The 23,762-nt window shown below is 38.9% G+C and overlaps 1 protein-coding gene across 1 annotated transcript in view; it reads left to right on the forward strand.

Annotated features, from left to right (window-relative positions):
* ptchd4 (patched domain containing 4) overlaps positions 1-17,992 on the forward strand; it is a 21,963-nt gene extending 3,971 nt beyond the window's left edge. The window contains exons 2-3 of the mRNA XM_062040824.1: positions 4,064-4,559; positions 15,649-17,992. Coding sequence (XP_061896808.1) covers positions 4,064-4,559; positions 15,649-17,300 — 2,148 coding nt within the window. The 3' untranslated portion in view covers positions 17,301-17,992. The remainder of the gene's footprint in view (positions 1-4,063; positions 4,560-15,648) is intronic.
* Positions 17,993-23,762: the final 5,770 nt, after the last annotated feature.

Consider the following 23,762-nt stretch of genomic DNA (forward strand, 5'->3'; position numbering starts at 1 on the left):
ATATATATATATATATATATATAGGTAAACATCAGTCGTTTACCAATCAAAGGTAACACGCAAGGACATTAACACATCCGACACGTATGTAGGATTAACCGAGGGAGAGTTGAAAGCCAGATGGAACAACCACAAGACTTCTTTCAGGAACCAAAGCCTGCAGAACACTACAGAACTCAGCAAGCACATTTGGAATCTCAAAGACAATAATGTTGAATATCAATAACATGGCAAATTCTTGCATCCAGCACACCTTACAACAGTGGTAATAAAAGATGCAACCTATGCTTGAAAGAGAAACTGTTTATTATATACCGCCCAGACCTGTCATCCCTCAACAAGCGCAGCGAAATTGTATCAGCATGCCGTCACAGACGGAAACACCTCCTAGGTAACACTTGAGCCAATCACCACGCCCCCACACCTGCCTGTACCCACCCGTTCTGTGCCCTATATAAACCATGGTATGTGAATGCTTCCATTAAAATCTCCTGAGGATTGAAGAAACCCCTCATGAAACAGGCCTGTAGAGATGAAATAGTCTTGTGATTTTTCCCCACACATACATATATTGCGCTCTACCACGGTATCGAGCACTATTTATTGGATAATGTAATTAAGACATATGTGGTGGTGTTAGCCAGGGTTGTTCTAGTATTCTGTGTACTGAGAGCTTTGTGTGGGGGAATATAATCAGGAAACAGAAGGAATTAACCACAATAAAAGTCTGTGGTTTCATCCCGCTTACAAACGGCAAGCAACCACGCCGCCTTGTGTCCGGCCTTTGGGTAATTAAAGCTTGCTGATTGCTTGCTCAAGTGCCAGAATTGTTCCAGCAACAAGGAGAACATATGGAAATAATGATATGTGATTATACGCTGATAGCCAGGCCAACATTTTCACAGACCGTGTGTGACTAACACGAACCTTTACCTTCTAGGCCTTCATTAGCATGGACTACATACTAAGAAACCACTAATCTGATCTATGGAAGTCTATCAATTAGTTGACAAGAACATAACATAACAACATGTAATATATACATGATGTAAGTATATATGTAGTATCTAGTAACATTCATAATAACATGTCATATATACATGATGTAAGTATATATGTCATGTAGTAACATTCATAATAACATGTAATATATACATGATGTAAGTATATATGTCATGCAGTAACATTCATAATAACATGTAATATATACATGATGTAAGTATATATGTCATGCAGTAACATTCATAATAACATGTAATATATACATGATGTAAGTATATATGTAGTATCTAGTAACATTCATAATAACATGTAATATATACATGATGTAAGTATATATGTAGTATCTAGTAACATTCATAATAACATGTAATATATACATGATGTAAGTATATATGTCATGCAGTAACATTCATAATAACATGTAATATATACATGATGTAAGTATATATGTCATGCAGTAACATTCATAATAACATGTAATATATACATGATGTAAGTATTTATGTCATGCAGTAACATTCATAATAACATGTAATATATACATGATGTAAGTATATATGTCATGTAGTAACATTCATAATAACATGTAATATATACATGATGTAAGTATATATGTCATGTAGTAACATTCATAATAACATGTAGTATATACATGATGTAAGTATATATGTCATGTAGTAACATTCATAATAACATGTAATATATACATGATGTAAGTATATATGTCATGTAGTAACATTCACAATAACATGTCATATATACATGATGTAAGTATATATGTCATGTAGTAACATTCATAATAACATGTAATATATACATGATGTAAGTATATATGTCATGCAGTAACATTCATAATAACATGTAATATATACATGATGTAAGTATATATGTCATGCAGTAACATTCATAATAACATGTAATATATACATGATGTAAGTATATATGTAGTATCTAGTAACATTCATAATAACATGTAATATATACATGATGTAAGTATATATGTAGTATCTAGTAACATTCATAATAACATGTAATATATACATGATGTAAGTATATATGTCATGCAGTAACATTCATAATAACATGTAATATATACATGATGTAAGTATATATGTCATGCAGTAACATTCATAATAACATGTAATATATACATGATGTAAGTATATATGTCATGTAGTAACATTCATAATAACATGTAATATATACATGATGTAAGTATATATGTCATGTAGTAACATTCATAATAACATGTAGTATATACATGATGTAAGTATATATGTCATGTAGTAACATTCATAATAACATGTAATATATACATGATGTAAGTATATATGTCATGTAGTAACATTCATAATAACATGTAATATATACATGATGTAAGTATATATGTCATGTAGTAACATTCACAATAACATGTCATATATACATGATGTAAGTATGTATGTCATGTAGTAACATTCATAACAACATGTAATATACACATCTACTCTTAGACTTAGATTGCTCACATCTAGTCTTAGACTTAGATTGGTCACATTTAGTTGTAGGCTTAGATTGGTCACATCTAGTCTTAGACTTAGATTGGTCACATCTAGTCTTAGACTTAGATTGGTCACACTAGTCTTAGACTTAGATTGGTCACATTTAGTTGTAGGCTTAGATTGGCCAAATCTAGTCTTAGACTTAGATTGCTCACATCTAGTCTTAGAGTCTTAGACTTAGATTGGTCACATCTAGTCTTAGACTTAGATTGGTCACATTTAGTTGTAGGCTTAGATTGGTCACATCTAGTCTTAGACTTAGATTGCTCACATCTAGTCTTAGACTTAGATTGGTCACGTCTAGTCTTAGACTTAGATTGCTCATATCTAGTCTTAGACTTAGATTGGTCACATCTAGTCTTAGACTTAGATTGGTCACATCTAGTCTTAGACTTAGATTGGTCACATCTAGTCTTAGACTTAGATTGGTCACATCTAGTCTTAGACTTAGATTGGTCACATCTAGTCTTAGACTTAGATTGGTCACATCTAGTCTTAGACTTAGATTGGTCACATTTAGTTGTAGGCTTAGATTGGTCACATCTAGTCTTAGACTTAGATTGGTCACATCTAGTCTTAGACTTAGATTGGTCACATCTAGTCTTAGACTTAGATTGGTCACATCTAGTCTTAGACTTAGATTGGTCACATTTAGTTGTAGGCTTAGATTGGTCACATCTAGTCTTAGACTTAGATTGCTCACATCTAGTCTTAGAGTCTTAGACTTAGATTGGTCACATCTAGTCTTAGCCTTAGATTGGTCACATCTAGTCTTAGACTTAGATTGGTCACATCTAGTCTTAGACTTAGATTGGTCACATTTAGTCTTAGACGTAGATTGGTCACATCCAGTCTTAGACTTAGACTGGTCACATCTAGTTTTAGACGTAGACTGGTCACATCTAGTTTTAGACGTAGATTGGTCACATCTAGTCTTAGACTTAGATTGGTCACATCTAGTCTTAGACGTAGATTGGTCACATCTAGTCTTGGACTTAGATTGGTCACATCTAGTCTAGACGTAGATTGGTCACATTTAGTCTTAGGCTTAGATTGCTCACATCTAGTTTTAGTCTTAAATTGGTCACATCTAATTTTAGGCTTAGATTGCTCATATCTAGTCTTAGGCTTAGATTGCTCACACCTAGTCTTAGACTTAGACTGGTCATATCTAGTCTCAGTACCTTACGTTCCTTACCAATAATACCTTATACATGAACCTTATGACATGTTGTGCTTTTTCCTCTAAATCAAATGTTTGTTGTCCAAGACCAATGTCCAAGACTTGTCTTTCATCTTCGTGCCGGTCTCAGTGTTAAATTTGTGACCACAGTTTTGCTCCATGGTCCGACTGAAAGGGACAAAACAGTACAACACAGAACAGGTTTAAGGCGTTAATGAATCAGCACAAAGGGAATTCCAGGTTGTTACCCTGACATTAGCCACAAATAAACATGTGTCTTTATGATTCCGGACTATTCCATTAATCCAACATTCTGTGTGGTTTAAATCTCTGGCAGGATGGCCGAGTGTCCTTCATTGGCCACCAGCTGGGAGGCGTGTCCTTCTCCCCCAATAGCCGGGATCAGCAGGTCAAGTTTGCACGAGCCGTCCAGATTACCTACTACCTCCGCAACAACGGACCGGCGGTCCAGGATGCCATCGCAGAGGTCTGGGAAAATGAGTTCTGCGCCCTGGTCAGTCGGCTGTCCACAGCCGGAGCTCCCCACGGACCCGACCAACTCTTGATTCAGTCCCTCACGTCCTTTAGCCTATGGCGGGACTTCCATCAGACCGGCGTGCTGGCCAAAGGCGAGGTGTTGGTTAGTCTGGTGTTGGTCCTCCTGGCGGCCACCATATCCAGCTCCATGCGGGACTGTTTGAGGGGGAAACCCTTCCTGGGCCTCCTGGGGGTGCTGACCATCTGCATCGCCAACGTGACCGCCGCAGGGATCTTCTTCATATCGGATGGGAAGTTCAACTCCACACTTCTGGGGATTCCGTTCTTCGCAATGGGTGAGGGTGTTTCTCTTTTTCAAACTTTTGCATACTGCAGTCTTGGTTGATTACATAAAATAGGTCCTTGGTACTTTAGGACTGTGATCCCCAACCACCGGTCCGTGACACATTTTCTACCGGGCCTCAGAGAAACAATAAATATTTTATAAATGACCGACTTAAATTGAGCTTTTCTCACTAAATACACCAATAAGCTTGTTCATAGATGTTTAAAGTTAGTATATTTTTACATGCAATAATTATTGCACAATAATGAATATATAAAATCTAAAGATTGTAGCCAAAGGCTAAATTCCATCTGCAGTCCCCGGCAGGTGAATAGTATACAGTATATACCAAAGGTGATGATATACTGTAAGTACATACCATCAAACTTCCGGGGACCATCTCATCACAAAGAAACAAGCTCCCACTCATTCAGAGTTTAGTGTGCGTTGTCTTTTTTTTGCTGTATTTTGCCGCAACCTTGAAGGTCTTATGGCCACGACCTTTCTGGTCTTAAGGCCACAACCTTTCTGGTCTTAAGGCCACAACCTTTCTGGTCTTAAGGCCACAACCTTTCTGGTCTTATGGCCACAATCTTTCTGGTCTTATGGCCACAATCTTTCTGGTCTTATGGCCACAATCTTTCTGGTCTTATGGCCACAACCTTTCTGGTCTTATGGCCACAACCTTTCTGGTCTTATGGCCACAACCTTTCTGGTCTTATGCCCACAACCTTTCTGGTCTTATGCCCACAACCTTTCTGGTCTTATGGCCACAACCTTTCTGGTCTTATGCCCACAACCTTTCTGGTCTTATGGCCACAATCTTTCTGGTCTTATGGCCACAATCTTTCTGGTCTTATGGCCACAACCTTTCTGGTCTTATGGCCACAACCTTTCTGGTCTTATGGCCACAACCTTTCTGGTCTTATGGCCACAACCTTTCTGGTCTTATGCCCACAACCTTTCTGGTCTTATGGCCACAACCTTTCTGGTCTTATGGCCACAATCTTTCTGGTCTTATGGCCACAACCTTTCTGGTCCTATGGCCACAACCTTTCTGGTCTTAAGGCCACAACCTTTCTGGTCTTAAAGCCACAACCTTTCTGGTCTTATGGCCACAATCTTTCTGGTCTTATGGCCACAACCTTTCTGGTCTTAAGGCCACAACCTTTCTGGTCTTAAAGCCACAACCTTTCTGGTCTTATGGCCACAATATTTCTGGTCTTATGGCCACAACCTTTCTGGTCTTATGGCCACAACCTTGAAGGTCTTATGGCCACAACCTTTCTAGTCTTAGGGCCACAACCTTGAAGGTCTTATGGCCACAACCTTGAAGGTCTTATGGCCACAACCTTGAAGGTCTTATGGCCACAACCTTGAAGGTCTTATGGCCACAACCTTTCTGGCCTTATGGCCACAACCTTTCTGGCCTTATGGCCACAACCTTTCTGGTCTTAAAGCCACAACCTTTCTAGTCTTAGGGCCACAACCTTGAAGGTCTTATGGCCACAACCTTTCTGGTCTTATGGCCACAACCTTTCTGGTCTGATGGCCACAACCTTTCTGGTCTGATGGCCACAACCTTGACGGTCTTATGGCCACAACCTTGAAGGTCTTATGGTCACAACCTTGAAGGTCTTATGGCCACAACCTTGAAGGTCTTATGGTCACAACCTTGAAGGTCTTATGGTCACAACCTTGAAGGTCTTATGGCCACAACCTTGAAGGTCTTATGGTCACAACCTTGAAGGTCTTATGGCCACAACCTTTCTGGCCTTATGGCCACAACCTTTCTGGCCTTATGGCCACAACCTTTCTGGTCTTAAAGCCACAACCTTTCTAGTCTTAGGGCCACAACCTTGAAGGTCTTATGGCCACAACCTTTCTGGTCTTATGGCCACAACCTTTCTGGTCTGATGGCCACAACCTTTCTGGTCTGATGGCCACAACCTTGAAGGTCTTATGGCCACAACCTTGAAGGTCTTATGGTCACAACCTTTCTGGTCTGATGGCCACAACCTTGAAGGATTCAGGTTAGAGGCTAATGAACAAAACCTTGTCGTCAATAACATGAACATTTGGTAGTAATTGATTTTATTTGAATAATACTCTGGCTTTAGCATTAAGCTGAAATGTTGCATTGTGGGAAAGGCCGTCAATACGATGCGGAGGATTGTGACGCTGCTGAGTCATTTTTAGTGACTATTTCTGCTGACGAGGTGTAAAGCCTTCTGGGAATCCCTGCCGGTTTGTATCCTCGGTGTGGATAACTGATGGTCAGTCCATGATGTTATTGTGGATGACTGACGGTCAGTCCATGATGTTATTGTGGATGACTGATGGTCAGTCCATGAGGTTATTGTGGATGACTGACGGTCAGTCCATGATGTTATTGTGGATGACTGATGGTCAGTCCATGATGTTATTGTGGATGACTGACGGTCAGTCCATGATGTGACTAACGGTCAGTCCATGATGTTATTGTGGATGACTGACGGTCAGTCCATGATGTTATTGTGGATGACTGATGGTCAGTCCATGATGTTATTGTGGATGACTGACGGTCAGTCCATGATGTGACTAACGGTCAGTCCATGATGTTATTGTGGATGACTGACGGTCAGTCCATGAGGTTATTGTGGATGACTGACGGTCAGTCCATGATGTTATTGTGGATGACTGATGGTCAGTCCATGAGGTTATTGTGGATGACTGACGGTCAGTCCATGATGTTATTGTGGATGACTGATGGTCAGTCCATGATGTTATTGTGGATGACTGATGGTCAGTCCATGATGTTATTGTGGATGACTGACGGTCAGTCCATGATGTTATTGTGGATGACTGACGGTCAGTCCATGATGTTATTGTGGATGACTGACGGTCAGTCCATGAGGTTATTGTGGATGACTGACGGTCAGTCCATGATGTGACTAACGGTCAGTCCATGATGTTATTGTGGATGACTGACGGTCAGTCCATGATGTTATTGTGGATGACTGACGGTCAGTCCATGAGGTTATTGTGGATGACTGACGGTCAGTCCATGATGTTATTGTGGATGACTGATGGTCAGTCCATGAGGTTATTGTGGATGACTGACGGTCAGTCCATGATGTTATTGTGGATGACTGATGGTCAGTCCATGATGTTATTGTGGATGACTGATGGTCAGTCCATGATGTTATTGTGGATGACTGACGGTCAGTCCATGATGTTATTGTGGATGACTGACGGTCAGTCCATGATGTTATTGTGGATGACTGACGGTCAGTCCATGATGTTATTGTGGATGACTGATGGTCAGTCCATGATGTTATTGTGGATGACTGACGGTCAGTCCATGATGTTATTGTGGATGACTGACGGTCAGTCCATGATGTTATTGTGGATGACTGACGGTCAGTCCATGATGTTATTGTGGATGACTGACGGTCAGTCCATGATGTTATTGTGGATGACTGATGGTCAGTCCATGATGTTATTGTGGATGACTGACGGTCAGTCCATGATGTTATTGTGGATGACTGACGGTCAGTCCATGATGTTATTGTGGATGACTGATGGTCAGTCCATGATGTTATTGTGGATGACTGACGGTCAGTCCATGATGTTACAGCCATGAGTGGCAGTGGTATGCCAGTTTCAGGGTCGTTATGAAGGATTGAGGGTTGGACTCATCAATGATTTATGATTTACTGCTGAATAATTCTGCTTGCTAGGTTCTGTTATGTAACCTGAGAACTATTTGAACGTTCTTATGTTTTATAAACAGCATTCTTCTTGAGTTGACTTCCTCAGTGCATCTTCCGTTGTTAATTGAAATAAGGACTAAGCATCACACCCTGTCTCAATAAACCAGGACACAGGTGTCAAACCCAAGGCCCGGGGGCCAGATGTGGCCCGCCCCTTCATTTTATTTGGCCCTGGAAATAATATGTATCAATAAAGTACTGTAACTTTTCTTACTAAATGTATTCTTTGTTCTATTTTGGGAGGGGGAAAAAAGTATGTACTCCATGTAATCACAAATGATGTTCACTTAAATATTGTCTAATTATGCAAAAATATATGATCAAACATTCAAACCATGTTTTAAATATAAATACATACTAATAATAATGATTTCAAAGCAAGTTATCCATCAAGTTGTGTCATTTAAAAGCAGCAATAGATTTCATGGTCAAATTGTGAAATTTACTGTGCTTTTTACAGCATTTTTCTCTAAAGGATAAACACTGTACTTTTTTTACTGTAATCAACTGTGGTGCCGTTTTGGCATTTACAGAAAAATATACACTTGCTGATTTGCGATAAAAAAAACAAAAAACTGGCAGCTCAGGTGCCAAAATTTTACTGTAAAATTGCAGTTTTTTTTTTAATTTACAGTAAAAAAACAAATGTCAATTTTACAGTAAAATTCTGGCAAATGAGCTGCCTTTTTTACCATAAAAACAGCAGTACTGTTTTTCCATTTATAGTAATATACACTACATGTACAGTAATATACACTACATTTACAGTAATATACACTACATGTACAGTAATATACACTACATTTACAGTAATATACACGACATTTACAGTAATATGCATGACATTTACAGTAATATACACTACATGTATAGTAATATACACTACAGTAATATACACTACATGTACAGTAATATACACTCCATTTACAGTAATATACACTACATTTACAGTAATATACACTACATGTACAGTAATATACACTCCATTTACAGTAATATACACTACATGTACAGTAATATACACTACATTTACAGTGATATACACAACATTTACAGTAATATGCATGACATTTACAGTAATATACACTACATGTATAGTAATATACACTACATTTACAGTAATATACACGACATTTACAGTAATATGCATGACATTTACAGTAATATACACTACATGTATAGTAATATACACTACAGTAATATACACTACATGTACAGTAATATACACTCCATTTACAGTAATATACACTACATTTACAGTAATATACACTACATGTACAGTAATATACACTCCATTTACAGTAATATACACTACATGTACAGTAATATACACTACATTTACAGTGATATACACGACATTTACAGTAATATGCATGACATTTACAGTAATATACACTACATGTATAGTAATATACACTACATGTACAGTAATATACACTCCATTTACATTAATATACACTCCATTTACAGTAATATACACGACATTTACAGTAATATACACTACATGTATAGTAATATACAGTACATGTACAGTAATATACACTCCATTTACAGTAATATACACTACATTTACAGTAATATACACTACATTTTGAGGTGACATTATTGCAACTTACCATATGTTTTTTTACATTTTACTTTTTAAAAAAAATCTACCAATAAAATGCATACAAAAATTGTGTAATAATAGTATTGACTGTTAGAAGCGGCCCTCTGGGGCCAAACATAGCTGCCATGTGGCCCTCATGATCTTTATTCATCCCACCTAGGCTAAACATGGCAGCAGTGTGCAATGTACACAACACATCAAGAGGACAATGAAGGTCATTAGGACATAAATGTAAGCATGACCATATAAAACATGAAATGAAAGAGTGAAAATGAATACAATAAAAATAGAAAAACAAACCCTCTGCAACCAAACAATGTGTCAGTTAGATACTGTTGTTCCACCAAACCCTCTGCAACCCAACAGTGTGTCAGTTAGATACTGTTGTTCCCCCAAACCCTCTGCAACCAAACAGTGTGTCAGTTAGATACTGTTGTTCCACCAAACCCTCTGCAACCCAACAGTGTGTCAGTTAGATACTGTTGTTCCCCCAAACCCTCTGCAACACAACAGTGTGTCAGTTAGATACTGTTGTTCCCCCAAACCCTCTGCAACCAAACAGTGTGTCAGTTAGATACTGTTGTTCCCCCAAACCCTCTGCAACCAAACAGTGTGTCAGTTAGATACTGTTGTTCCCCCAAACCCTCTGCAACCAAACAGTGTGTCAGTTAGATACTGTTGTTCCACCAAACCCTCTGCAACCAAACAGTGTGTCAGTTAGATACTGTTGTTCCCCCAAACCCTCTGCAACACAACAGTGTGTCAGTTAGATACTGTTGTTCCCCCAAACCCTCTGCAACCAAACAGTGTGTCAGTTAGATACTGTTGTTCCCCCAAACCCTCTGCAACCAAACAGTGTGTCAGTTAGATACTGTTGTTCCCCCAAACCCTCTGCAACCAAACAGTGTGTCAGTTAGATACTGTTGTTCCACCAAACCCTCTGCAACCCAACAGTGTGTCAGTTAGATACTGTTGTTCCCCCAAACCCTCTGCAACCAAACAGTGTGTCAGTTAGATACTGTTGTTCCACCAAACCCTCTGCAACCAAACAGTGTGTCAGTTAGATACTGTTGTTCCCCCAAACCCTCTGCAACCCAACAGTGTGTCAGTTAGATACTGTTGTTCCCCCAAACCCTCTGCAACCAAACAATGTGTCAGTTAGATACTGTTGTTCCACCAAACCCTCTGCAACCAAACAGTGTGTCAGTTAGATACTGTTGTTCCCCCAAACCCTCTGCAACCAAACAGTGTGTCAGTTAGATACTGTTGTTCCCCCAAACCCTCTGCAACCAAACAATGTGTCAGTTAGATACTGTTGTTCCCCCAAACCCTCTGCAACCAAACAGTGTGTCAGTTAGATACTGTTGTTCCCCCAAACCCTCTGCAACCAAACAAACACAGTTGTTCAGTTTTTCATGTACAAATAGAACATGTCTAAGTTAGAATAGATCAAAACTCTAAATTGTTACGGTTTAAGGAGTTTGAGGGTCATTTTACTTCTACGGTGGCTCCAAGCATAAGTTATATAAACGTCAATCAATCAATCAATCAATCAGCTTTATTGTCCATTCTTACATGTACAAGACACATAAGAACTGAAATTACATTTTCGGCACAATCCCGCTAAGAGCAGACATACGTTACAGGGAGACAAGACGGGACCGCCAACGGATCAGCCTCACTTAGGCGCTCCTCAAAAAGGTGGGAAAAAGGTGACATTGGGGGGAGGGTGGAAGTAAAAAAAATATCAGTCTGAGGCTGGACCCTCAGGAATGGTCCAGACTGAGTCCGAGGAAAAAAACCTCACATAGCATGGCACACATAAACAAGGTACATTTAATCACAACAAACTCGCAACAAAGTCATCCAACAGGACCTTGGAGGCCAGCAGCTGCTGTTAAGCGCTGCTCAGCCCCCACAACCCCGGAGGAATAAAGCAGTGGTGAAGGCGTTGATTGGGGAAGGGTATATGCGTGCATGTATGCCCAATTAACTTGGGTGAGATGTTGGATTGTCTTTATGGGCCGAGGCCGGCCCCAAGAGTTCAAGAGTTCAAGAGTCCGACCCAGGTGCTTTTGAAGAAAAGGGAAAGGTCAAAAGCGTCCATCTTTGAGGAGTCCTCGGGGGAGTGTTTTCAAACAGCCTGTTCCTCAAGGCCATTCGAGGGAGTCAAATCGTAGATTAAGATGTTTTTTTTTTCTTCGAGCAGTCAAAACAATGACATTCCTGCTCTATATGCTGGCTCTGACAATTCCAATTTATTCTTTCTGTAACATCATCAAGATCGAATCTACCTTGCGATTCAAATCAGCAATCGCTCCAGTCTGTGATCCCACAGCACGACCCATTCCTTCCATTGCGTTGAACAGCCTGTTGGCCCCTTGAGTGGCTGCCATCGTCTTCCGAATTTGACGATACACCAGAGCAATGCCCAGCCCAATCAGCAAATGCCCTGCGATCACAGCTCCAAATAGGTAGATGTCTTCCACGTCCTCGATGGAAAGGACTGAGAGGCACATGATTCTCCAAGTATTCCAGGAATCTCTCACGTACCCCGCAGCAATGGTTCCATCAGGGCAGCCAGGCTCCCCCGAGCCTCTTTTCCTTGTCGAAAAGACTGTGTCAATTGCGTCGAGAGTCCAGTTGATCAAATTCATTTTGATGTTTAGATTTGAGGACAGCTCAAGAAAAGAGGCTTCAAAATAGTTCAAACAAGACAAAAACAAAGAGAGCAAGCAGGGAGGGAAGGAGGGAGCGGAGAGAGATGCGACCGCCCTCACCAGTGGCAAGACAGAAAGGGAAACGTGCGTGTGAATATTCATGTATTCATGGCAGTCAATCAAAAGGTGTGGTGAGGATCATCTAGTTTTACTGGGACAGGAAGTGGGGTCTCTAGAGGATGACATGCGGCTAAAAATAGCGGCAAGGAATGACAAGGTGATGCATTTTTAAAGCGTGAGGAATATTTATTGCCAATCAAGCTTCTTACAAATATATATTTAGTCTGCTATTTTTATACTTCCTGTCAACATTTGCCTGTGAAGTCACGTCCCGTTAAAAAGTGGGACTGACAGAATTATTCTTTGGCGGTTTCCCAAACCCAGAATCTAAAAATCATCAGTTGACTAATTTGTTCTACTTAAAGTGTCGGCTGATGCTTACCCTCTGCATGAAAGTCCTGTAGCAGGATGAACTGTGGATGAAAGTCCTGTAGCAGGATGAACTGTGCATGAAAGTCTTGTAGCAGGATGAACTCTGTGGATGAAAGTCCTGTAGCAGGATGAACTGTGGATGAAAGTCCTGTTACAGGATGAACTCTGTGGATGAAAGTCCTGTAGCAGGATGAACTGTGGATGAAAGTCCTGTAGCAGGATGAACTGTGGATGAAAGTCCTGTAGCAGGATGAACTGTGGATGAAAGTCCTGTAGCAGGATGAACTGTGGATGAAAGTCCTGTAACAGGATGAACTGTGGATGAAAGTCCTGTAGCAGGATGAACTGTGGATGAAAGTCCTGTAACAGGATGAACTGTGGATGAAAGTCCTGTAACAGGATGAACTGTGGATGAAAGTCCTGTAGCAGGATGAACTGTGGATGAAAGTCCTGTAGCAGGATGAACTGTGGATGAAAGTCCTGTAACAGGATGAACTGTGGATGAAAGTCCTGTAACAGGATGAACTGTGGATGAAAGTCCTGTAGCAGGATGAACTGTGGATGAAAGTCCTGTAGCAGGATGAACTGTGGATGAAAGTCCTGTAACAGGATGAACTGTGGATGAAAGTCCTGTAGCAGGATGAACTGTGGATGAAAGTCCTGTAGCAGGATGAACTGTGGATGAAAGTCCTGTAACAGGATGAACTGTGGATGAAAGTCCTGTAGCAGGATGAACTGTGGATGAAAGTCCTGTAACAGGATGAACTGTGGATGAAAGTCCTGTAGCAGGATGAACTGTGGATGAAAGTCCTGTAACAGGATGAACTGTGGATGAAAGTCCTGTAGCAGGATGAACTGTGGATGAAAGTCCTGTAACAGGATGAACTGTGGATGAAAGTCCTGTAGCAGGATGAACTGTGGATGAATGTCCTGTAACAGGATGAACTGTGGATGAAAGTCCTGTAACAGGATGAACTGTGGATGAAAGTCCTGTAGCAGGATGAACTGTGGATGAAAGTCCTGTAGCAGGATGAACTGTGGATGAAAGTCCTGTAACAGGATGAACTGTGGATGAAAGTCCTGTAGCAGGATGAACTGTGGATGAAAGTCCTGTAGCAGGATGAACTGTGGATGAAAGTCCTGTAGCAGGATGAACTGTGGATGAAAGTCCTGTAGCAGGATGAACTGTGGATGAAAGTCCTGTAGCAGGATGAACTCTGTGGATGAAAGTCCTGTAGCAGGATGAACTGTGGATGAAAGTCCTGTAGCAGGATAAACTGTGGATGAAAGTCCTGTAACAGGATGAACTGTGGATGAAAGTCCTGTAGCAGGATGAACTCTTGGATGAAAGTCCTGTAGCAGGATGAACTGTGGATGAAAGTCCTGTAGCAGGATGAACTGTGGATGAAAGTCCTGTAGCAGGATGAACTGTGGATGAAAGTCCTGTAGCAGGATGAACTGTGGATGAAAGTCCTGTAGCAGGATGAACTGTGGATGAAAGTCCTGTAGCAGGATGAACTGTGGATGAAAGTCCTGTAGCAGGATGAACTGTGGATGAAAGTCCTGTAGCAGGATGAACTGTGGATGAAAGTCCTGTAGCAGGATGAACTGTGGATGAAAGTCCTGTAGCAGGATGAACTGTGGATGAAAGTCCTGTAGCAGGATGAACTGTGGATGAAAGTCCTGTAGCAGGATGAACGGCCAAGGCAATCATTCTATTAGTCATCGAAGTTTATTCATGTCTTCATAATTCCACCAAGAGTTTGATACAATCCTAACCCTCATGGATTCATGTTAACACAAGACTAGTTCCGGTCATGTTTTTAAATCATCATGTTTAGTATTTTAGTTCCATGCACTTTAGTCTAATAAATATTATTGTGTGTTTATTTCCATGACATGAGTGTAGAACTCTACTGTCCACTCATCATTGGCCGGATTTGTAGCAACTATCCTGAACTGGGAACACAAACCACACAGGACCACAGGAACTTACAGTTCCAGAAACTCAAGTTTCCAAGAAGTTACTGAACTTTTGGTAGGAAAGGGTCTAATGCAGGGGGGTCCAAACTTTTTGACTGGGGGGCCGCGACGACCTCCTTAAATCAAGCAGCTAAAACTCAGCAAACATGGAAAAGTGTGGAGAAAGTGTTTAGCATTTTTCCCATCATGCCTTGTAATGGATTTAAATGGGTGTAATTTAGAATTGTTTATTTGGAGGTTTTGTATAATCTCCACAGAGTTCAATGCGCAGGTTGTGTTGTGTGTGACCAAGTGTGTTCTTTTTAAAAATATATTAAAAGTATTTTTGTTCCTGCCAATTGATTTTTGAAAATGACGCATTGATTTAGAATCGGATTAAATGAGAATCCAGATTCGGATATAAATCGATTTCTTTGTGCACCCCCATTACTTATGTGTCTGCACAAAGTCACATGACTGTTTTTGGTCGACAACCGCTTATGTTGACGGGAGTCCTCCAATCCACGGGATGTAGACTAAAACAGGTTCCACTTGAAGTCCACACTGACTTCAGACACAAATCAGCATGATTGACCTTCTGCTCTCTTCTGTATGTTCCAGGCCACGGAACCAAGGGGGTGTTCGAGCTCCTGGCCGGCTGGAGGAGGACCAGGGAAAACCTGCCTTTCAAGGAGCGCGTGGCCGACGCCTTTGCCGACGTGATGGTGTGCTACACCATGACCAGCTCGCTCTACATCATCACCTTCGGCATGGGAGCCAGCCCCTTCACCAACATCGAGTCGGTGAAGATCTTCTGCCAGAGCATGTGCGTGGCCATCTTGGTCAACTACTTCTACGTCTTCTCCTTCTACGGGTCCTGCCTGGTGTTCGCCGGACAGCTGGAGCAGAACCGCTACCACAGCGTTTTCTGCTGCAAAATCCCCTCGGTGGAGTACCTGGACCGCCAGCCCACGTGGTTCAAAACCATGATGAGTGACGGCCACGACCTGTCCACGCACCACGACAGCGTGCCATACCAGAACCACTTCATCCAGCACTTCCTGCGTGAACACTACACCGAGTGGATCACCAACACCTACGTCAAGCCCTTCGTGGTCATTCTCTATCTCATATACGCTTCCTTCTCATTCATGGGATGTTTACAAATCAGTGACGGCTCCAACATCGTCAACCTTCTGGCCAGCAACTCTCCCAGCGTGTCCTACGCGCTCACTCAGCAGAAGTACTTCAGCAACTACAGCCCCGTGATCGGCTTCTACATCTACGAGCCCATCGAGTACTGGAACGCCACGGTGCAGGAGCACCTGAAGATGCTGAGTCACGGCTTCAACAAGATCTCCTGGATGGACAACTTCTTCCACTACCTGCGGGTGGTGAACGTGAGCGCCTCCACCAAGAGCGACTTCATCAGCATCCTCCGAGGCTCCTTCCTGCAGAGCCTGGAGTACCAGCACTTCACGGAGGACATCATATTCTCCAAGAACCGCGACACCAGCGAGTACGACATCATCGCCTCGCGCATGTATTTGGTGGCACGTATTACGGAGAAGAAGCGCGAGGAGGTGGTGGAGCTTCTGGAGAAGCTCCGCCCGCTGATGCTGATCAACAGCATCAAGTTCATTGCCTTCAACCCAACCTTCGTGTTCATGGACCGCTACAGTTCCTCCGTCATTTCTCCCATCCTCACCTCGGGCTTCAGTGTGCTCACCATCCTCATCCTCACGCTCTTCCTGGTCATCAACCCCTTGGGGAACTTCTGGCTCATCCTCACCGTCACCTCGGTGGAGCTGGGCGTCCTGGGTTTGATGACTCTTTGGAACGTTGGCATGGACAGCATTTCAATTCTGTGCCTTATTTATACCCTCAACTTCGCCATGGATCACTGTGCGCCGCATCTCTACACCTTTGTGCTGGCCACCGAGCACACCAGGACTCAGTGCATCAAGCTGGCACTGGAGGAGCACGGGGCGGCCATCTTGCAGAACACGTCTTGCTTCGTGATCGGGATCATGCCTTTGGTGTTTGTGCCTTCCAACCTGACCTACACGCTGTTCAAGTGCTCGCTGCTGACGGCCGGCTGCACCGTGCTCCACTGCTTCGTCATCCTGCCCGTCTTCCTCACCTTCTTCCCGCCGTCCAAGAAGAGACACAAGAAGAAGAAACGGGCCAAGCGGAAAGAGCGGGAGCGGGAACGGGAGGAGATAGAGTGCATCGAGGTCAGAGAGAACCCCGACCACGTGACTAACGTCTGAGTCGGCATGTTTGCAGCCAATCCTGGTGGGCTTATGTCGCGTAGCGGGGGGGGGGCCACGATACAGGTGCCGCGCAAGACGCCTGGTCGCGGGTAGAGTGCAGCCCATTGGACACCCATTCAGTCTTGACAGTGTGCCTGGTTCTACTCCCGGGCTTACAAGAGACTATAGGTTGCGTACGCACGGTCTGAACATACAGTCGCTTGCGCTATGGAAAATATTAGTGTCTCCGGCAGCCCTTGACGCCACTAGCTGGAGGGTCAAAGCAGTCGGTGAGGCCAAGACCAGGTCGGGTCAATGGAAGACAACATCATTCATCCATTGATGCTAATGAACATCTGCTTAGAAAGCCAAAAAGACCAGCGTTTAATTTGCGGATGCTAACTGAGGCGCTAGCAAGTGTTGCAAACATTCGCCGCCATTTCCAATAACACACAGCTTGGCGGTGGGTGTGGGCGTGACTGTTGGTGGTGATCTGATACCAAGTACGTACGGATCCTTGATCCAAGATCCTTGGATCATTTTGTCACGTTACCTATTCATTTGTTAGGAATGATTAGAATCACAATATATCATAAAAGAAAAACTCCAAAAACACATTTTTTTTTACCATACTTTCCGGGTTGTAGAGCCCACCGGTGTTTAAGAAATGTTTTTGAAGAAATAAATATATTTACATATATTAGCTGCACTGGGCCAAGAGCGGCAGATACATATTTTGTAAATGTTTATTTACATACCTTAATGTCTGTAACACGGCAGTAAAACGGCTGATCAAACAAAACAGAAATCATGGTCATGGACCCACTAGCTGCGCAAGCTAGCTCTTCAATCAGCTAAACAGACTCAATAACTCGAAGGTGACGTTTTGGTGAATTTACGAAACTGAAACAGAACGAAAAGAATGCCATTGTAAGTTAATGATACTAACATAAACGTGTTAGCATGTTAGCTAATGCTAACAACGCTAGCTTGATTACATTACGATAGCACGTACAAATATGCATGGAAACACTCCGACAGACGTCACACATTGAATGAAGAGTCCTTTCGAGCAGAAACACTGTAGACAAATAGTAAACAAAATGGGATACACTTCCGGTTCAAGGCACGAAACAGGAAGTACATGTTCAAACCACAGCACCTGCAGTGAGCGAACTCCATAGCTGGCGCCATAGCACGAACAATAACACACCTTTTCCGTATCTCTGTCGGTGATGAACGTTTTTTTGCTAAAAACAAAACATTAAGATTGTTAGCGTAGAAAAACCCATCAATTTCGCCGCAGGGTTCAAAGTGTTGGATAAAAAAGTAAAGGCTTATAGTCTGGAAATGACGGTACCAAACTAAGTATTTTAAAGGGAAATTACTAAATAAAAAATAGAATATTCGTAGCAGACTCTCTCTTGGTCATGTTGCAATTTCCCATGCCAACAAAGCAAGCAGGCCTGATAGAATGACCTTGACTCACTTTTCAAGCTAGCTCGATGCTAATTTACATTAAATTCTCCATATACATGCTACTGATTAGCATTGGCGACTTTACACCTCCATATTTTGTCATCAAAATGACCAGATGCACGTTACAATCAATAAGTACAATACTTACACTATAAACACTTTGTAGGACTCGACAAAAGACACGCTTGGCAAATTCAACATAATGGCAAAGACTACTTCCTGACTACACGACTAAACTAAAATAAATGCATACTTGCAATGAGAATCAGACGAGTATGAAAGAAAGTTAAAACAACTAATAATTGTTAGCTAGATGTTAAATAAAAAGTAGTTTTTATTATTAATCAAAATAACATTTATTGCCACATAATTGTTGTGTCCTAGTTCTGAGTCCCAGGTAGGACTCGGGACTACATCACTTCACTAGCCATTCCTACTTCTATTACTTAGACTTGTTGGAGCAGAATAAACCAAGAAGTTCACAATAAGTCAACAAAAGTAAAAATTACATCCCCAAGTCCTCGTGTTCTCTAACTTTGCTAACAATAATAAATATAACACTATTAAAACTAACTTTGTTAACAATAATAAATATAACACTATTAAAACTAACTTTGTTAACAATAATAAATATAACACTATTAAAACTAACTTTGTTAACAATAATAAATATAACACTATTATAACTAACTTTGTTAACAATAATAAATATAACACTATTAAAACTAACTTTGTTAACAATAATAAATATAACACTATTAAAACTAACTTTGTTAACAATAATAAATACAACACTATTGAAACTAACTTTGTTAACAATAATAAATATAACACTATTAAAACTAACTTTGCTAACAATAATGAATATAACACTATTAAAACTAACTTTGTTAACAATAATAAATATAACACTATTAAAAGTAACTTTGTTAACAATAATAAATATAACACTATTAAAACTAACTTTGTTAACAATAATAAATATAACACTATTAAAACTAACTTTGTTAACAATAATAAATATAACACTATTAAAACTAACTTTGTTAACAATAATAAATACAACACTATTAAAACTAACTTTGTTAAGAATAATAAATATAACACTATTAAAACTAACTTTGTTAACAATAATAAATATAACACTATTAAAACTAACTTTGTTAACAATAATAAATATAACACTATTAAAACTAACTTTGTTAACAATAATAAATATAACACTATTAAAACTAACTTTGTTAACAATAATAAATATAACACTATTAAAACTAACTTTGTTAAGAATAATAAATATAACACTATTAAAACTAACTTTGTTAACAATAATAAATATAACACTATTGAAACTAACTTTGTTAACAATAATAAATATAACACTATTAAAACTAACTTTGTTAAGAATAATAAATATAACACTATTAAAACTAACTTTGTTAAGAATAATAAATATAACACTATTAAAACTAACTTTGTTAACAATAATAAATATAACACTATTAAAACTAACTTTGTTAACAATAATAAATATAACACTATTAAAACTAACTTTGTTAAGAATAATAAATATAACTCTATTAAAACTAACTTTGTTAACAATAATAAATATAACACTATAAAACTAACAATAAGAACAACACAACAGAAGACACAGATATTTGTGACAATAAACATAGAAGACAAGTGAAAAGTATCAATCATATCATGCTTGTATCGCCCTAACCTTGATACCACCCTTGGTATCGATGCTATGGATATTTGGACTGATCCGCCCATGATAAATAAATAAATAAATAAATAAATAAACACTTCATGAAAAAACACTTCATGATAAACACTTCATGATAAATCCTTAATGATAAGTACTTCATGATAAACACTTCATGATAAATACTTCATGATAAACACTTCATGATAAACACTTCATGATAAATACTTTATGATAAACACTTCAATGATAAACACTTCATTAAAAAATATACTTCATGATAAACACTTCATGGTAAATACTTCATGATAAACACTTCTTGATAAACACTTCATGATAAATACTTCATGATAAATACTTCATGATAAACACTTCATTAAAAAATACTTCATGATAAACACTTCATGGTAAATACTTCATGATAAACACTTCTTGATAAACACTTCATGATAAATACTTCATGATAAGTACTTCTTGATAAACACTTCATGATAAACACTTCATGATAAATACTTCATGATAAACACTTCATGATAAACACTTCATGGTAAATACTTCATGATAAACACTTCTTGATAAACACTTCATGATAAATACTTCATGATAAACACTTCTTGATAAACACTTCATGATAAATACTTCATGATAAACACTTCATGATAAACACTTCTTGATAAACACTTCATGATAAATACTTCATGATAAACACTTCTTGATAAACACTTCATGATAAACACTTCATGGTAAATACTTCATGATAAACACTTCTTGATAAACACTTCATGATAAATACTTCATGATAAACACTTCATGATAAACACTTCATGGTAAATACTTCATGATAAACACTTCTTGATAAACACTTCATGATAAATACTTCATGATAAACACTTCTTGATAAACACTTCATGATAAATACTTCATGATAAACACTTCATGATAAACACTTCGTGATAAACACTTCATGATAAATACTTCATGATAAACACTTCATGATAAACACTTCTTGATAAATACTTCATGATAAACACTTCTTGATAAACACTTCATGATAAATACTTCATGATAAACACTTCTTGATAAACACTTCATGATAAATACTTCATGATAAACACTTCTTGATAAACACTTCATGATAAACACTTCATGGTAAATACTTCATGATAAACACTTCTTGATAAACACTTCATGATAAATACTTCATGATAAACACTTCATGATAAACACTTCATGGTAAACACTTCATGATAAACACTTCATGATAAACACTTCATGATAAATACTTCATGATAAACACTTCTTGATAAACACTTCATGATAAATACTTCATGATAAACACTTCATGATAAACACTTCTTGATAAACACTTCATGATAAACACTTCATGGTAAATACTTCATGATAAACACTTCTTGATAAACACTTCATGATAAATACTTCATGATAAACACTTCTTGATAAACACTTCATGATAAATACTTCATGATAAACACTTCTTGATAAACACTTCATGATAAACACTTCATGATAAATACTTCATGATAAACACTTCATGATAAATACTTCTTGATAAACACTTCATGATAAACACTTCATGGTAAATACTTCATGATAAACACTTCATGATAAATACTTCATGATAAATACTTCATGATAAAAACTTCATGATAAATACTTCATGATAAATACTTCATGATAAATACTTCATGATAAACACTTCATGATACATACTTTATGATAAATACTTCATGATAAACACTTCATGATAAATACTTTATGATAAATACTTCATGATAAACACTTCATGATAAATACTTTATGATAAATACTTCATGATAAACACTTCATGATAAACACTTCATGATAAATACTTTATGATAAATACTTCATGATAAACACTTCATGATAAATACTTTATGATAAATACTTCATGATAAACACTTCATGATAAATACTTCATGATAAACACTTCATGATAAATACTTTATGATAAATACTTCATGATAAACACTTCATGACTTGCAGCATGTTGGTGTTTACTGCATCACTGAGTCAGGGGTGTCCAAAGTGCAGCCGGGGGTCATGTGAAGGTCAAAGTCAAATGAAATATTAAGAGTTTTAACACTAAGTTGCACATTTATTTACCTGCACATATATTTACCTGCACATATATTTACCTGCACATATATTTACCTGCACATATATTTACCTGCACATATATTTACCTGCACATATATTTTCCTGCACATATATTTACCTGCACATTTATTTACCTGCACATTTATTTACCTGCACATATATTTACCTGCACATATATTTACCTGCACATATATTTTCCTGCACATATATTTACCTGAACATTTATTTACCTGCACATATATTTACCTGCAAATATATTTACCTGCACATATATTTACCTGCACATATATTTACCTGCACATATATTTTCCTGCACATATATTTACCTGCACATATATTTACCTGCACATATATTTTCCTGCACATATATTTACCTGCACATATATTTACCTGCACATATATTTACCTGCACATATATTTTCCTGCACATATATTTACCTGCACACGTGCTTCTCGCATGCTTCCCAAAGAAATCAAATAAACTAATATTAAAATCAATATACATCATTTTCTGCATGTGGCCCTCAGGGGAAGAAGTTTGTGGACTCTGTACTAAGTTAGGCTATTTTTAGGATTCATTTAAAAGGGTTAGGGTTAGGATTGTATTTATTTCCCCATTCAATGAATTTCCATTTTTAATTGAATCAGTTTGTCCTTCAATATTCAGACTTTGATCCACAAAGGAATAGTTGGGATAAAATGTTATTTCTTTAAAGCAAATTGACAAGTTAAAAATAGCGTCGCAATGACTAAAGACACCAACCGTATTTATTTCCACTTTAGTTTACTTCTGCAAGTCAAAAGTTTCATACACCGTGTTTTCCGGACTATAAGCCGCGCCGGTTTATAATAATAATAATAGATTTGATTTGTAAAAGCACTTTACATTGAGCAAACAACCTCAAAGTGCTACAGTGCATTTAAAAAACAAAGACAAAACCACAAATCGCTGCCCCGAAAACAAGTAAAACAAATAGTAAAAAGAAACTAGAACAGCCTGATAGCTAGAACTAGCACACATATATCTAAAACAAGGCTTTTTTAAAAAGAAGGGTTTTTAAGCCTTTTTTAAAAGCATCCACAGTCTGTGGTGCCCTCAGGTGGTCAGGGAGAGCGTTCCACAGGCGCACCCACTAAATTTGAGAAGAAAAAAA

The sequence above is a fragment of the Entelurus aequoreus genome, linkage group LG03 (genome assembly GCF_033978785.1).
Source record: "Entelurus aequoreus isolate RoL-2023_Sb linkage group LG03, RoL_Eaeq_v1.1, whole genome shotgun sequence".
NCBI lineage: Eukaryota > Metazoa > Chordata > Actinopteri > Syngnathiformes > Syngnathidae > Entelurus > Entelurus aequoreus.